Raw genomic sequence first — 16,842 nt, forward strand, 5'->3', positions numbered from 1 at the left:
GCCTCCCTGACAATAATACAACTATATGGACTGAAGTCTCCCTGACAATAACACAACTATATGGACTGAAGTCTCCCTGACAATAACACAACTATATGGACTGAAGTCTCCCTGACAATAACACAACTATATGGACTGAAGTCTTCCAGACAATAACACAACTATATGGACTGAAGTCTTCCAGACAATAACACAACTATATGGACTGAAGTCAACCAGACAATAACACAACTATATGGACTGAAGTCCTGCAGACAATAACACAACTATATGGACTGAAGTCCTGCAGACAATAACACAACTATATGGACTGAAGCCTCCCTGACAATAATACAACTATATGGACTGAAGTCAACCAGACAATAACACAACTATATGGACTGAAGCCTCCCTGACAATAATACAACTATATGGACTGAAGTCTCCCTGACAATAACACAACTATATGGACTGAAGTCTCCCTGACAATAACACAACTATATGGACTGAAGTCTCCCTGACAATAACACAACTATATGGACTGAAGTCTTCCAGACAATAACACAACTATATGGACTGAAGTCTTCCAGACAATAACACAACTATATGGACTGAAGTCAACCAGACAATAACACAACTATATGGACTGAAGTCCTGCAGACAATAACACAACTATATGGACTGAAGTCCTGCAGACAATAACACAACTATATGGACTGAAGTCCTGCAGACAATAACACAACTATATGGACTGAAGTCTTCCAGACAATAACACAACTATATGGACTGAAGTCAACCTGACAATAACACAACTATATGGACTGAAGTCAACCTGACAATAACACAACTATATGGACTGAAGTCAACCAGACAATAACACAACTATATGGACTGAAGTCTCCCTGACAATAACACAACTATATGGACTGAAGTCTCCCTGACAATAACACAACTATATGGACTGAAGTCTTCCAGACAATAACACAACTATATGGACTGAAGTCTTCCAGACAATAACACAACTATATGGACTGAAGTCTTCCAGACAATAACACAACTATATGGACTGAAGTCTTCCTGACAATAACACAACTATATGGACTGAAGTCTCCCTGACAATAACACAACTATATGGACTGAAGTCAACCAGACAATAACACAACTATATGGACTGAAGTCTCCCTGACAATAACACAACTATATGGACTGAAGTCAACCTGACAATAACACAACTATATGGACTGAAGTCAACCAGACAATAACACAACTATATGGACTGAAGTCAACCAGACAATAACACAACTATATGGACTGAAGTCTCCCTGACAATAACACAACTATATGGACTGAAGTCCTGCAGACAATAACACAACTATATGGACTGAAGTCTTCCAGACAATAACACAACTATATGGACTGAAGTCAACCAGACAATAACACAACTATATGGACTGAAGTCAACCAGACAATAACACAACTATATGGACTGAAGTCTCCCTGACAATAACACAACTATATGGACTGAAGTCTCCCTGACAATAACACAACTATATGGACTGAAGTCTCCCTGACAATAACACAACTATATGGACTGAAGTCCTGCAGACAATAACACAACTATATGGACTGAAGTCTTCCAGACAATAACACAACTATATGGACTGAAGTCCTGCAGACAATAACACAACTATATGGACTGAAGTCTTCCAGACAATAACACAACTATATGGACTGAAGTCTTCCAGACAATAACACAACTATATGGACTGAAGTCTTCCAGACAATAACACAACTATATGGACTGAAGTCTTCCTGACAATAACACAACTATATGGACTGAAGTCTCCCTGACAATAACACAACTATATGGACTGAAGTCAACCAGACAATAACACAACTATATGGACTGAAGTCTTCCTGACAATAACACAACTATATGGACTGAAGTCCTGCAGACAATAACACAACTATATGGACTGAAGTCTTCCAGACAATAACACAACTATATGGACTGAAGTCTTCCAGACAATAACACAACTATATGGACTGAAGTCAACCAGACAATAACACAACTATATGGACTGAAGTCTTCCTGACAATAACACAACTATATGGACTGAAGTCTTCCTGACAATAACACAACTATATGGACTGAAGTCTTCCTGACAATAACACAACTATATGGACTGAAGTCTTCCAGACAATAACACAACTATATGGACTGAAGTCTTCCAGACAATAACACAACTATATGGACTGAAGTCTTCCTGACAATAACACAACTATATGGACTGAAGATGTTTCCTCTATAACAGAAGAGGAATCAACTCTCCTCAGACATTCCAGAACAAACTGGCTTCCATGCCTTTGGGGGGGGGAAGTGCACTGAGTTCAACTACTGATCACGGGAACAACTGGATGGAATGAACAAGCAAATGGACGGCCGTGGACTCACTGATACCTAGAACATTACATTTACATTTTATTAACTAGCACGCAGTGCTAGCAGCTCGTCTTAATCTACTGTCCTGCCAGACAGCCCAGCCCAGCCCAGCCCAGCCCAGCTAGAACCAAACAGAACGGTCACATCCAGTCTTCCTTTCCTCCGTTATTTGGGTTAGACGGAACGGTGATATAGAAATGGAGGGGGTAGACGGAACGGTGATATAGTAGTGGAGGGGGTAGACAGAACGGTGATATAGAAGTGGAGGGGGTAGACAGAACGGTGATATAGAAGTGGAGGGGGTAGACAGAACGGTGATATAGAAGTGGAGGGGGTAGACAGAACGGTGATATAGAAGTGGAGGGGTTAGACAGAACGGTGATATAGTAGTGGAGGGGGTAGACAGAACGGTGATATAGTAGTGGAGGGGGTAGACAGAACGGTGATATAGAAGTGGAGGGGGTAGACGGAACGGTGATATAGAAATGGAGGGGTTAGACGGAACGGTGATATAGAAGTGGAGGGGTTAGACAGAACGGTGATATAGTAGTGGAGGGGGTAGACAGAACGGTGATATAGTAGTGGAGGGGGTAGACAGAACGGTGATATAGAAGTGGAGGGGGTAGACAGAACGGTGATATAGAAGTGGAGGGGTTAGACAGAACGGTGATATAGAAGTGGAGGGGGTAGACAGAACGGTGATATAGAAGTGGAGGGGGTAGACAGAACGGTGATATAGAAGTGGAGGGGGTAGACAGAACGGTTGATATAGAAGTGGAGGGGGTAGACAGAACGGTGATATAGAAGTGGAGGGGGTAGACAGAACGGTGATATAGAAGTGGAGGGGGTAGACAGAACGGTGATATAGAAGTGGAGGGGGTAGACAGAACGGTGATATAGAAGTGGAGGGGGTAGACAGAACGGTGATATAGTAGTGGAGGGGGGTAGACAGAACGGTGATATAGAAGTGGAGGGGGGTAGACAGAACGGTGATATAGAAGTGGAGGGGGTAGACAGAACGGTGATATAGAAGTGGAGGGGGTAGACAGAACGGTGATATAGAAGTGGAGGGGGTAGACAGAACGGTGATATAGAAGTGGAGGGGGTAGACAGAACGGTGATATAGAAGTGGAGGGGGTAGACAGAACGGTGATATAGAAGTGGAGGGGGTAGACAGAACGGTGATATAGAAGTGGAGGGGGGTAGACAGAACGGTGATATAGAAGTGGAGGGGGTAGACAGAACGCTGATATAGAAGTGGAGGGGGTAGACAGAACGGTAATATAGAAGTGGAGGGGGGTTTGCAGTGAGTTCTGACGGACCTTCTGCCAGAATATTAGAATGAGCTCTGCGTTAATGGATCGCTGTTGATACATTGGTGTCATCTGTTCCCTGGCAGTGTATATACTACCTATTCCCTATATACTGCACTAATTAGGGGCCCCATAAGGTTGGACAAAACGTAGTTCACGTCCTAGGGAATAGGGTGCTGTTTGGGGTCTAACCCTACAGGTTATTTATCCTGTTTCCCTTGTGGTTTACAAGGTCCTTTCTCCTCTGAACACGGCTTGACCATCCGCTGACCTCACGGCCAGACCATCCGCTGACCTCACGGCCAGACCATCCGCTGACCTCACGGCCAGACCCTCCGCTGACCTCACGGCCAGACCGTCCGCTGACCTCACGGCCAGACCGTCCGCTGACCTCACGGCCAGACCGTCCGCTGACCTCACGGCCAGACCGTCCGCTGACCTCACGGCCAGACCGTCCGCTGACCTCACGGCCAGACCGTCCTCTGACCTCACGGCCAGACCGTCCGCTGACCTCACGGCCAGACCGTCCGCTGACCTCACGGCCAGACCGTCCGCTGACCTCACGGCCAGACCGTCCGCTGACCTCACGGCCAGACCGTCCGCTGGTTCTATAGGGCTCTGGTCTAAAGTAGTGCACTATATAGGGAATAGGGTTCTATAGGGCCCTGGTCTAAAGTAGTGCACTATATAGGGAATAGGGTTCTATAGGGCCCTGGTCTAAAGTAGTGCCCTATATAGGGAATAGGGTTCTATAGGGCCCTGGTCTAAAGTAGTGCACTATATAGGGAATAGGGTTCTATAGGGGCCTTGGTCTAAAGTAGTGCACTATATAGGGAATAGGGTTCTATAGGGCCCTGGTCTAAAGTAGTGCACTATATAGGGAATAGGGTTCTATAGGGCCTTGGTCTAAAGTAGTGCCCTATATAGGGAATAGGGTTCTATAGGGCCCTGGTCTAAAGTAGTGCACTATATAGGGAACAGGGTTCTATAGGGCTCTGGTCTAAAGTAGTGCACTATATAGGGAATAGGGTTCTATAGGGCCCTGTTCTAAAGTAGTGCACTATATAGGGAATAGGGTTCTATAGGGCCTTGGTCTAAAGTAGTGCACTATATAGGGAATAGGGTTCTATAGGGCCCTGGTCTAAAGTAGTGCACTATATAGGGAATAGGGTTCTATAGGGCCCTGGTCTAAAGTAGTGCACTATATAGGGAATAGGGTTCCATAGGGCCCTGGTCTAAAGTAGTGCACTATATAGGGAATAGGGTTCTATAGGGCCCTGGTCTAAAGTAGTGCACTATATAGGGAATAGGGTTCTATAGGGCCTTGGTCTAAAGTAGTGCACTATATAGGGAATAGGGTTCTATAGGGCCCTGGTCTAAAGTAGTGCACTATATAGGGAATAGGGTTCTATAGGGCCCTGGTCTAAAGTAGTGCACTATATAGGGAATAGGGTTCCATAGGGCCCTGGTCTAAAGTAGTGCACTATATAGGGAATAGGGTTCTATAGGGCCCTGGTCTAAAGTAGTGCACTATATAGGGAATAGGGTTCTATAGGGCCCTGGTCTAAAGTAGTGCACTATATAGGGGAATAGGGTTCTATAGGGCCCTGGTCTAAAGTAGTGCACTATATAGGGAATAGGGTTCTATAGGGCCCTGGTCTAAAGTAGTGCACTATATAGGGAATAGGGTTCTATAGGGCCCTGGTCTAAAGTAGTGCACTATATAGGGAATAGGGTTCTATAGGGCCCTGGTCTATAGTAGTGTACTATATATAGGGAATAGGGTTCTAAATGGGCCCTGGTCTAAAGTAGTGCACTATATAGGGAATAGGGTTCTATAGGGCCCTGGTCTAAAGTAGTGCACTATATAGGGAATAGGGTGCTATAGGGCCCTGGTCTAAAGTAGTGCACTATATAGGGAATAGGGTTCTATAGGGCTCCGTTCAGTTTCCACAGGAACAAGAAGCTGAATTGAATAACACGGGACACTGAGTTATAGACATATACGCTCTGTCAGAACTAATACTGGATGAAATATAGAAATATACACTTGCAATGGAATAGAGGTCTCGGTTTAGAGAGAAAAGAGAGAGAGAGAGAGAGAGAGAGAGAGAGAGAGGAGACAGAGACAGAGAGAGAGACACAGAGAGAGAGAGACAGACAGACAGAGAGACGGAGAGAGACAGAGAGAGAGACACACAGAGAGAGATAGAGAGAGAGAGCGAGAGAGACAGAGAGAAAAGAGAGACAGAGAGAGAGAGAGAGAGAGAGAGAGAGAGAGAGACAGGGAGCGGGAGAGACAGAGAGAGAGAGAGAGAGACAGAGAGAGAGAGACAGAGAGAGAGCGAGAGCGAGAGAGAGAGAGAGAGAGAGAGAGAGAGCGAGAGAGAGAGAGAGAGAGAGAGAGAGAGCGAGAGAGAGAGACAGAGAGAGAGAGAGAGAGAGACAGAGAGCGGGAGAGAGAGAGAGAGAGAGAGAGAGCGAGAGGGAGAGAGCGAGAGCGAGAGTGAGAGAGAGAGAGAGAGAGAGAGACAGGGAGCGGGAGAGACAGAGAGAGAGAGAGAGAGAGAGAGAGAGACAGAGAGCGGGAGAGACAGAGAGAGAGAGAGAGAGAGAGAGAGAGAGAGAGAGAGAGAGAGAGAGAGACCATGCCGTGAGCAGGCAAACAGGTCCAACCCCCACTCTAACACCAGCCCACGCCAATGGAATGTACCAGATGCTCATCAGGCTCTGCTCACACTTACTGGTCTGGAGGCCAAACCACACGACTAACAACATTAGACACTTTATGGAACAGGAAGCCTTCACCATCTCATCCTGGAATATCCATGAGGTCACACTACCAGGTGGTGGTGGTATAGAGGAGATGGACCCACTGGTTGTCCTCTAGGTTACAGAGAGCTGGTAGTCCCATCCACCACACTACCAGGTGGTATAGAGGAGATGGACCCACTGGTTGTCCTCTAGGTTACAGAGAGCTGGTAGTCCCATCCACCACACTACCAGGTGGTATAGAGGAGATGGACCCACTGGTTGTCCTCTAGCATACAGAGAGCTGGTAGTCCCATCCACCACACTACCAGGTGGTATAGAGGAGACGGACCCACTGGTTGTCCTCTAGGTTACAGAGAGCTGGTAGTCCCATCCACCACACTACCAGGTGGGTGGTATAGAGGAGACGGACCCACTGGTTGTCCTCTAGGTTACAGAGAGCTGGTAGTCCCATCCACCACACTACCAGGTGGTATAGAGGAGATGGACCCACTGGTTGCCCTCTAGGTTACAGAGAGCTGGTAGTCCCATCCACCACACTACCAGGTGGTATAGAGGAGACGGACCCACTGGTTGCCCTCTAGGTTACAGAGAGCTGGTAGTCCCATCCACCACACTACCAGGTGGTATAGAGGAGACGGACCCACTGGTTGCCCTCTAGGTTACAGAGAGCTGGTAGTCCCATCCACCACACTACCAGGTGGTATAGAGGAGATGGACCCACTGGTTGTCCTCTAGGTTACAGAGAGCTGGTAGTCCCATCCACCACACTACCAGGTGGTATAGAGGAGACGGACCCACTGGTTGCCCTCTAGGTTACAGAGAGCTGGTAGTCCCATCCACCACACTACCAGGTGGTATAGAGGAGACGGACCCACTGGTTGTCCTCTAGGTTACAGAGAGCTGGTAGTCCCATCCACCACACTACCAGGTGGTATAGAGGAGATGGACCCACTGGTTGCCCTCTAGGTTACAGAGAGCTGGTAGTCCCATCCACCACACTACCAGGTGGGTGGTATAGAGGAGACGGACCCACTGGTTGTCCTCTAGGTTACAGAGAGCTGGTAGTCCCATCCACCACACTACCAGGTGGTATAGAGGAGATGGACCCACTGGTTGCCCTCTAGGTTACAGAGAGCTGGTAGTCCCATCCACCACACTACCAGGTGGGTGGTATAGAGGAGATGGACCCACTGGTTGCCCTCTAGGTTACAGAGAGCTGGTAGTCCCATCCACCACACTACCAGGTGGTATAGAGGAGATGGACCCACTGGTTGTCCTCTAGGTTACAGAGAGCTGGTAGTCCCATCCACCACACTACCAGGTGGTATAGAGGAGATGGACCCACTGGTTGTCCTCTAGGTTACAGAGAGCTGGTAGTCCCATCCACCACACTACCAGGTGGTATAGAGGAGATGGACCCACTGGTTGTCCTCTAGGTTACAGAGAGCTGGTAGTCCCATCCACCACACTACCAGGTGGTATAGAGGAGACGGACCCACTGGTTGTCCTCTAGGTTACAGAGAGCTGGTAGTCCCATCCACCACACTACCAGGTGGTATAGAGGAGATGGACCCACTGGTTGCCCTCTAGGTTACAGAGAGCTGGTAGTCCCATCCACCACACTACCAGGTGGTATAGAGGAGACGGACCCACTGGTTGCCCTCTAGGTTACAGAGAGCTGGTAGTCCCATCCACCACACTACCAGGTGGTATAGAGGAGACGGACCCACTGGTTGCCCTCTAGGTTACAGAGAGCTGGTAGTCCCATCCACCACACTACCAGGTGGTATAGAGGAGATGGACCCACTGGTTGTCCTCTAGGTTACAGAGAGCTGGTAGTCCCATCCACCACACTACCAGGTGGTATAGAGGAGACGGACCCACTGGTTGCCCTCTAGGTTACAGAGAGCTGGTAGTCCCATCCACCACACTACCAGGTGGTATAGAGGAGATGGACCCACTGGTTGCCCTCTAGGTTACAGAGAGCTGGTAGTCCCATCCACCACACTACCAGGTGGTATAGAGGAGACGGACCCACTGGTTGCCCTCTAGGTTACAGAGAGCTGGTAGTCCCATCCACCACACTACCAGGTGGGTGGTATAGAGGAGACGGACCCACTGGTTGCCCTCTAGGTTACAGAGAGCGGGAGAAAAAGAAGGGGGGGGGAGAAACAGCCTTTACAGCCTGGTGATATTTCATCCCAGGCACCAGAGAGGCAGATCTCAGCTGTGGCAGAACAAACCCAATACCCAGAAGAGAGGGAAGCAGGGTCTGTTACTAAAGTGGATTACAGCTGTGGATATCTCAGTATATCTGGCAGTGAAAATGAAAAGTGACGGAATTGAATAGCAGGAGATGCTCTTGGTCTCCTGGTCTCCTTGAAACCCAGCAGTCTCCTTGTCTCCTGGTCTCCTTGAAACCCAGCAGTCTCCTTGTCTCCTGGCCTCCTTGAAACCCAGCAGTCTCCTTGTCTCCTGGTCTCCTTGAAACCCAGCAGTCTCCTTGTCTCCTGGTCTCCTTGAAACTCAGCAGGCTCCTTGTCTCCTGGGCTCCTTGAAACTCAGCAGTCTCCTTGTCTCCTGGTCTCCTTGAAACTCAGCAGTCTCCTTGTCTCCTGGTCTCCTTGAAACTCAGCAGTCTCCTTGTCTCCTGGTCTCCTTGAAACTCAGCAGTCTCCTGGCTAATGGTCTCCTTGAAACCCAGCAGTCTCCTGGCTCATGGTCTCCTTGAAACCCAGCAGTCTCCTGGCTAATGGTCTCCTTGAAACTCAGCAGTCTCCTTGTCTCCTGGTCTCCTTGAAACCCAGCAGTCTCCTGGCTAATGGTCTCCTTGAAACCCAGCAGTCTCCTGGCTAATGGTCTCCTTGAAACCCAGCAGTCTCCTGGCTCATGGTCTCCTTGAAACCCAGCAGTCTCCTGGCTAATGGTCTCCTTGAAACCCAGCAGTCTCCTGGCTAATGGTCTCCTTGAAACCCAGCAGTCTCCTGGCTAATGGTCTCCTTGAAACCCAGCAGTCTCCTGGCTAATGGTCTCCTTGAAACCCAGCAGTCTCCTGGCTAATGGTCTCCTTGAAACCCAGCAGTCTCCTGGCTAATGGTCTCCTTGAAACCCAACAGAGGGACCCACTTAGACAGAGGAAAGTGTCCAGGCCACACTAGGGTTACAGCCCAAATGCTTCAGGACAGAAACCATCCAGATAATGGAAGCAGCTTCAGGACAGAAACCCTCCAGATAATGGAAGCAGCTTCAGGACAGAAACCCTCCAGATAATGGAAGCAGCTTCAGGACAGAAACCATCCAGATAATGGAAGCAGCTTCAGGACAGAAAACCTCCAGATAATGGAAGCAGCTTCAGGACAGAAACCCTCCAGATAATGGAAGCAGCTTCAGGACAGAAACCCTCCAGATAATGGAAGCAGCTTCAGGACAGAAACCATCCAGATAATGGAAGCAGCTTCAGGACAGAAACCCTCCAGATAATGGAAGCAGCTTCAGGACAGAAACCCTCCAGATAATGGAAGCAGCTTCAGGACAGAAACCCTCCAGATAATGGAAGCAGCTTCAGGACAGAAACCCTCCAGATAATGGAAGCAGCTTCAGGACAGAAACCCTCCAGATAATGGAAGCAGCTTCAGGACAGAAACCCTCCAGATAATGGAAGCAGCTAACCAAAGTGCTTCAGGACAGAAACCCCATGCAGTCCGTCCTCAGAGAATAGTTGTCCTGACTTTCACTTCAGTTGATACGGTGGCCATCGCAACAATACTACTTCATTAATGCATGGTTCCCGGAACTGCATGTTGTGGACATGGTTTCATCAGTATCGGACATGACTTCTGTCATTGGGTTTCATGGAACACAACACAACACATGGATACATCCCTGATTTCTATGGGTGAAGGACATATGGGCAAACTGGATGTGTTTTACATGTTATTATTCCACATCCTATGCTTCCAATTGGTTCCCTATAGACTAGGACTGATCCAATGGTTCCCTATAGACTAGGACTGATCCAATGGTTCCCTATAGACTAGGACTGACCCAATGGTTCCCTATAGACTAGGACTGACCCAATGGTTCCCTATAGACTAGGACTGACCCAATGGTTCCCTATAGACTAGGACTGATCCAATGGTTCCCTATAGACTAGGACTGATGACCCAATGGTTCCCTATAGACTAGGACTGACCCAATGGTTCCCTATAGACTAGGACTGACCCAATGGTTCCCTATAGACTAGGACTGACCCAATGGTTCCCTATAGACTAGGACTGATCCAATGGTTCCCTATAGACTAGGACTGATCCAATGGTTCCCTATAGACTAGGACTGACCCAATGGTTCCCTATAGACTAGGACTGATCCAATGGTTCCCTATAGACTAGGACTGATGACCCAATGGTTCCCTATAGACTAGGACTGACCCAATGGTTCCCTATAGACTAGGACTGACCCAATGGTTCCCTATAGACTAGGACTGACCCAATGGTTCCCTATAGACTAGGACTGATCCAACGGTTCCCTATAGACTAGGACTGACCCAATGGTTCCCTATAGACTAGGACTGATGACCCAATGGTTCCCTATAGACTAGGACTGACCCAATGGTTCCCTATAGACTAGGACTGACCCAATGGTTCCCTATAGACTAGGACTGACCCAATGGTTCCTTATAGACTAGGACTGACCCAATGGTTCCCTATAGACTAGGACTGACCCAATGGTTCCCTATAGACTAGGACTGACGCAATGGTTCCCTATAGACTAGGACTGATGACCCAATGGTTCCCTATAGACTAGGACTGACCCAATGGTTCCCTATAGACTAGGACTGAGCCAATGGTTGTGATTATCCTGTTATCCTGCTGCCATGTTTAAAGGGTGAACAGTGATTATCCTGTTATCCTGCTGCCATGTTTAAAGGGCGAACAGTGGTTATCCTGTTATCCTGCTGCCATGTTTAAAGGGCGAACAGTGATTATCCTGTTATCCTGCTGCCATGTTTAAAGGGCGAACAGTGGTTATCCTGTTATCCTGCTGCCATGTTTAAAGGGCGAACAGTGATTATCCTGTTATCCTGCTGCCATGTTTAAAGGGCGAACAGTGATTATCCTGTTATCCTGCTGCCATGTTTAAAGGGCGAACAGTGATTATCCTGTTATCCTGCTGCCATGTTTAAAGGGTGAACAGTGATTATCCTGTTATCCTGCTGCCATGTTTAAAGGGCGAACAGTGATTATCCTGTTATCCTGCTGCCATGTTTAAAGGGATTATCCTGTTATCCTGCTGCCATGTTTAAAGGGCGAACAGTGATTATCCTGTTATCCTGCTGCCATGTTTAAAGGGCAAACAGGGATTATCCTGTTATCCTGCTGCCATGTTTAAAGGGCGAACAGTGATTATCCTGTTATCCTGCTGCCATGTTTAAAGGGCGAACAGTGATTATCCTGTTATCCTGCTGCCATGTTTAAAGGGCGAACAGTGATTATCCTGTTATCCTGCTGCCATGTTTAAAGGGCGAACAGTGATTATCCTGTTATCCTGCTGCCATGTTTAAAGGGCGAACAGTGATTATCCTGTTATCCTGCTGCCATGTTTAAAGGGCGAACAGTGGTTATCCTGTTATCCTGCTGCCATGTTTAAAGGGCGAACAGTGATTATCCTGTTATCCTGCTGCCATGTTTAAAGGGCGAACAGTGATTGTCCTGTTATCCTGCTGCCATGTTTAAAGGGCGAACAGTGATTATCCTGTTATCCTGCTGCCATGTTTAAAGGGCGAACAGTGATTATCCTGTTATCCTGCTGCCATGTTTAAAGGGCAAACAGGGATTATCCTGTTATCCTGCTGCCATGTTTAAAGGGCGAACAGTGATTATCCTGTTATCCTGCTGCCATGTTTAAAGGGCGAACAGTGATTATCCTGTTATCCTGCTGCCATGTTTAAAGGGAGAACAGTGATTGTCCTGTTATCCTGCTGCCATGTTTAAAGGGCGAACAGTGATTATCCTGTTATCCTGCTGCCATGTTTAAAGGGCGAACAGTGATTATCCTGTTATCCTGCTGCCATGTTTAAAGGGATTATCCTGTTATCCTGCTGCCATGTTGTTCAATCTGAGCGGCGTTTCATTTAAAACACAAATCCTTATTTTATCGTCTAAAAAAGGTCGACAAGCGTGTCATGACTAAAAACCGTCTTCTGAAGGCGACTCCGGTTTTCAGAACTCTTCCAGAGTGTAACTGGGTCGGCTCTAATGAGGACCTCTGAGAGACCACTCTGTTTGATCTCACCATCTGAACCCAGATCGGATCCGTGGGCTTCTGGGGTTTCCTCCTCCTGACTTTCTACTGGTTCACTTTTCTTCAATGAATAGAAACATGAATTACTAATGGGGAAAAGACTTGAGTAAAAAAATATATATATATATTAAAAACTTATTTTGTTGGTTAGAAATACTTGTAGTATTACTTCATTTTTCATGGTAGAGTAGAGTTAGTTACCTTACTTCCATATTTCCTTATTATTAACCAAACACACAGAACGGCGATGACATATAGAAGTTCAGGGGTGAGCCTGTCGCTTGGGGCGATATACCGTCATCACGATCACTGTCCTCGAACTTCCTGTCATATATATAAGCCGAGGCGCAGCGTGCCGGTAATTCGAACCGAACAAAAACAATAAACAGGAAGAAAACGTGACGTTTCTGGGGGCTGCTCAAAGGCAGATGCACAAAAAACAAGATCCCCACAACTGAAGGAGGGGAAAAAAGGGCTGCCTAAGTATGGTTCCCAATCAGAGACAACTATAGACAGCTGCCTCTGATTGGAAACCATACTTGGCCAAAACATAGAAATATAAATACATAGAACGCCAAACAACATATCACACCCCGACCTAACTAAACAGTCGAAAATAAACATCTCTCTCAGGTCAGGGTGTGACAACCGTATATAAATTATAGCGGGGTATTTGGAAATGAAAAGGTGGGAAAGGGGGGGGGTACCTAGTCAGTTGTACAACTGACTACCTTCAACTGAAATGTGTCTTCCGTATTTTAACCCAACCCCTCTGAATCAGAGAGGTGCGGGGGGGGGGCTGCCTTAAAGCGACATCCACGTCGTCGGCGCCCCCGGGGGGAACCGTTGGTTAACCGCCTCGCTCAGAGGCAGAACAACAGATTTGTACGTGATGTTTGTTCAATCCCGTTGAAACTACATATTTGAAGTTTTTCCAAATACGCGTATATATATATATTTATATTTCTAACACCGTTTTAAGTAAATACCTGTCGTGTAATTAACGTTATAAAACAGATGGCTGTAACGGCTGTCGTTACGTAGAGAGAGGACCAAGGCGCAGCGGGTCACATTATTTTACATTAGAAAGATTTACCTTCGTTCCCGAGAACAGTTGAGCCAGTCTGGAAATAGAACAACAGCAGAAAGCAGGACCAGGTAGATTCCAGCTCTGTATTGACAAGGGTTGTGTTTTATTTTACACTTTAGTCATTTAGCAGACACTCTTATCCAGAGCGACTTACAGTAGTGAATGCATACATTCCATTTCATACATTTTTTTGTACTGGTCCCCCGTGGGAATCGAACCCACAACCCTGGCGTTGCACACACCATGCTCTACCAACTGAGCTACAGGGAAGGCCCGTGAAAGTTGACCGTGTTTTGTTGCTTCAATAGCGATCAGAGGCGTGTAAAACTACAGGTTTCCTTTCACAGGAAATAACATTAGTGCAACTCATTCGGCTGAAAATAGCTTCATTTTTCATCAGATCACAACAGAAGTGCAACGCTGTTTGGCTAGCAGCTACACAAGTGAATGAGCTGACAATTAAAAAACAAGGTAATTTTTTTGTTGTTTGTTGCAAAAAAAACGATTTATGGTCATTATATTCTTAATGTTTATCATAGAAAGAATGTAGCCAGCTACATTTCCTGATGTTTTGCTTAAAGTTAATCTTACATTTTACTGGAGAACAGTAGGCTGGCTACACCTGGAAAAGTACTGGAGAACAGTAGGCTGGCTACACCTGGAAAAGTACTGGAGAACAGTAGGCTGGCTACACCTGGAAAAGTACCGGAGAACAGTCGGCTGGCTACAGTCGGCTGGCTACACCTGGAAAAGTACTGGAGAACAGTAGGCTGGCTACACCTGGAAAAGTACTGGAGAACAGTAGGCTGGCTACAGTAGGCTGGCTACACCTGGAAAAGTACTGGAGAACAGTAGGCTGGCTACACCTGGAAAAGTACTGGAGAACAGTAGGCTGGCTACACCTGGAAAAGTACTGGAGAACAGTAGGCTGGCTACACCTGGAGAACAGTAGGCTGGCTACACCTGGAAAAGTAGGTAAGTAGCTCCATATCGCTGCTGTCTACTGATAGAATGATGGAGTAGCTCCACATCGCTGCTGTCTACTGATAGAATGATGGAGTAGCTCCACATCACTGCTGTCTGCTGATAGAATGATGGAGTAGCTCCATATCGCTGCTGTCTACTGATAGAATGATGGAGTAGCTCCACATCACTGCTGTCTGCTGATAGAATGATGGAGTAGCTCCACATCGCTGCTGTCTGCTGATAGAATGATGGAGTAGCTCCATATCGCTGCTGTCTACTGATAGAATGATGGAGTAGCTCCACATCGCTGCTGTCTACTGATAGAATGATGGAGTAGCTCCATATCGCTGCTGTCTGCTGATAGAATGATGGAGTAGCTCCACATCGCTGCTGTCTACTGATAGAATGATGGAGTAGCTCCACATCGCTGCTGTCTACTGATAGAATGATGGAGTAGCTCCATATCGCTGCTGTCTGCTGATAGAATGATGGAGTAGCTCCACATCGCTGCTGTCTGCTGATAGAATGATGGAGTAGCTCGCCAGGGTTAATATAGCTCCATATTTCCTTAAATGAAAACTTTAGATAGGATAGGATGCCATTCTAAAGTAGTGCACTATCTAGGGTGATAGGATGCCATTCTAAAGTAGTGCACTATCTAGGGACTAGGATGCCATTCTAAAGTAGTGCACTATCACCCTAGATAGTTCTATCACCCTAGATAGTTCACCCTAGATAGTTCTATCACCCTAGATAGTTCACCCTAGATAGTTCACCCTAGATAGTTCACCCTAGATAGTTCTATCACCCTAGATAGTTCTATCACCCTAGATAGTTCTATCACCCTAGATAGTTCACCCTAGATAGTTCTATCACCCTAGATAGTTCACCCTAGATAGTTCTATCACCCTAGATAGTTAGATAGATAGTTCTATCACCCTAGATAGTTCTATCACCCTAGATAGTTCACCCTAGATAGTTCTATCACCCTAGATAGTTCTATCACCCTAGATAGTTCTATCACCCTAGATAGTTCACCCTAGATAGTTCTATCACCCTAGATAGTTCTATCACCCTAGATAGTTCACCCTAGATAGTTCTATCACCCTAGATAGTGCACTACTTTTGACCAGGGTCCATAGGGGAGCCATTTGGGACGCAGCCCCAGATCAGACTCAGTCGGACTAAAAGAGATGGAGAGAAATCCCTGGATCCCTGACTAACTTAATCCCAGTGTGGCTGGCTAACTTAATCCCAGTGTGGCTGGCTAACTTAATCCCAGTGTGGCTGGTTAACTTAATCCCAGTGTGGCTGACTAACTTAATCCCAGTGCGTCTGGCTAACTTAATCCCAGTGCGGCTGGCTAACTTAATCCCAGTGTGGCTGGCTAACTTAATCCCAGTGTGGCTGGCTAACTTAATCCCAGTGCGGCTGGCTAACTTAATCCCAGTGCGGCTGGCTAACTTAATCCCAGTGCGGCTGGTTAACTTAATCCCAGTGCGGCTGGTTAACTTAATCCCAGTGTGGCTGACTAACTTAATCCCAGTGGGGCTGGCTAACTTAATCCTGACGTGGAGCTACAGTCACTTTCCAGCATCAGGATTACTCAATAATGCATGACATCGGAGAGGCAGTCGCTAATCAACAGCACAGTTAAAGGTTTCTAAATGGGCTCCTATAAATAACGGGACAGAAATGAGGGCATGTGGAATGAAGGAGGGATGGACTCAAACCCTGCAACGTGGGAGAGGGGAGGGAGACTACAGAGGGAGGAGAGAGAGGAGACAGAGGGAGGAGAGAGAGGAGACAGAGGGAGGAGAGAGAGGAGACAGAGGGAGGAGAGAGAGGAGACAGAGGGAGAGGAGGGATGAGACAGAGGGGGGAGAGAGAGGAGACAGAGGGAGGAGAGAGAGACAAAGGAGAGAGAGACTACAAATCAAATCAATTTATTTTGTAAATTTGATTGATTGTAGTCT

General features: G+C 46.9%; 1 protein-coding gene across 1 annotated transcript in view; it reads left to right on the plus strand.

Moving 5' to 3' along the window:
* Nucleotides 1-16,561: 16,561 nt before the first annotated feature.
* LOC115183179 (glypican-6-like) overlaps nt 16,562-16,842 on the plus strand; it is a 102,233-nt gene continuing 101,952 nt past the window's right edge. The window contains exon 1 of the mRNA XM_029744517.1: nt 16,562-16,607. Within this exon, the coding sequence (XP_029600377.1) occupies nt 16,562-16,607 (46 nt within the window). The remainder of the gene's footprint in view (nt 16,608-16,842) is intronic.

This window comes from Salmo trutta, unplaced genomic scaffold, assembly GCF_901001165.1.
Source record: "Salmo trutta unplaced genomic scaffold, fSalTru1.1, whole genome shotgun sequence".
Lineage (NCBI taxonomy): Eukaryota > Metazoa > Chordata > Actinopteri > Salmoniformes > Salmonidae > Salmo > Salmo trutta.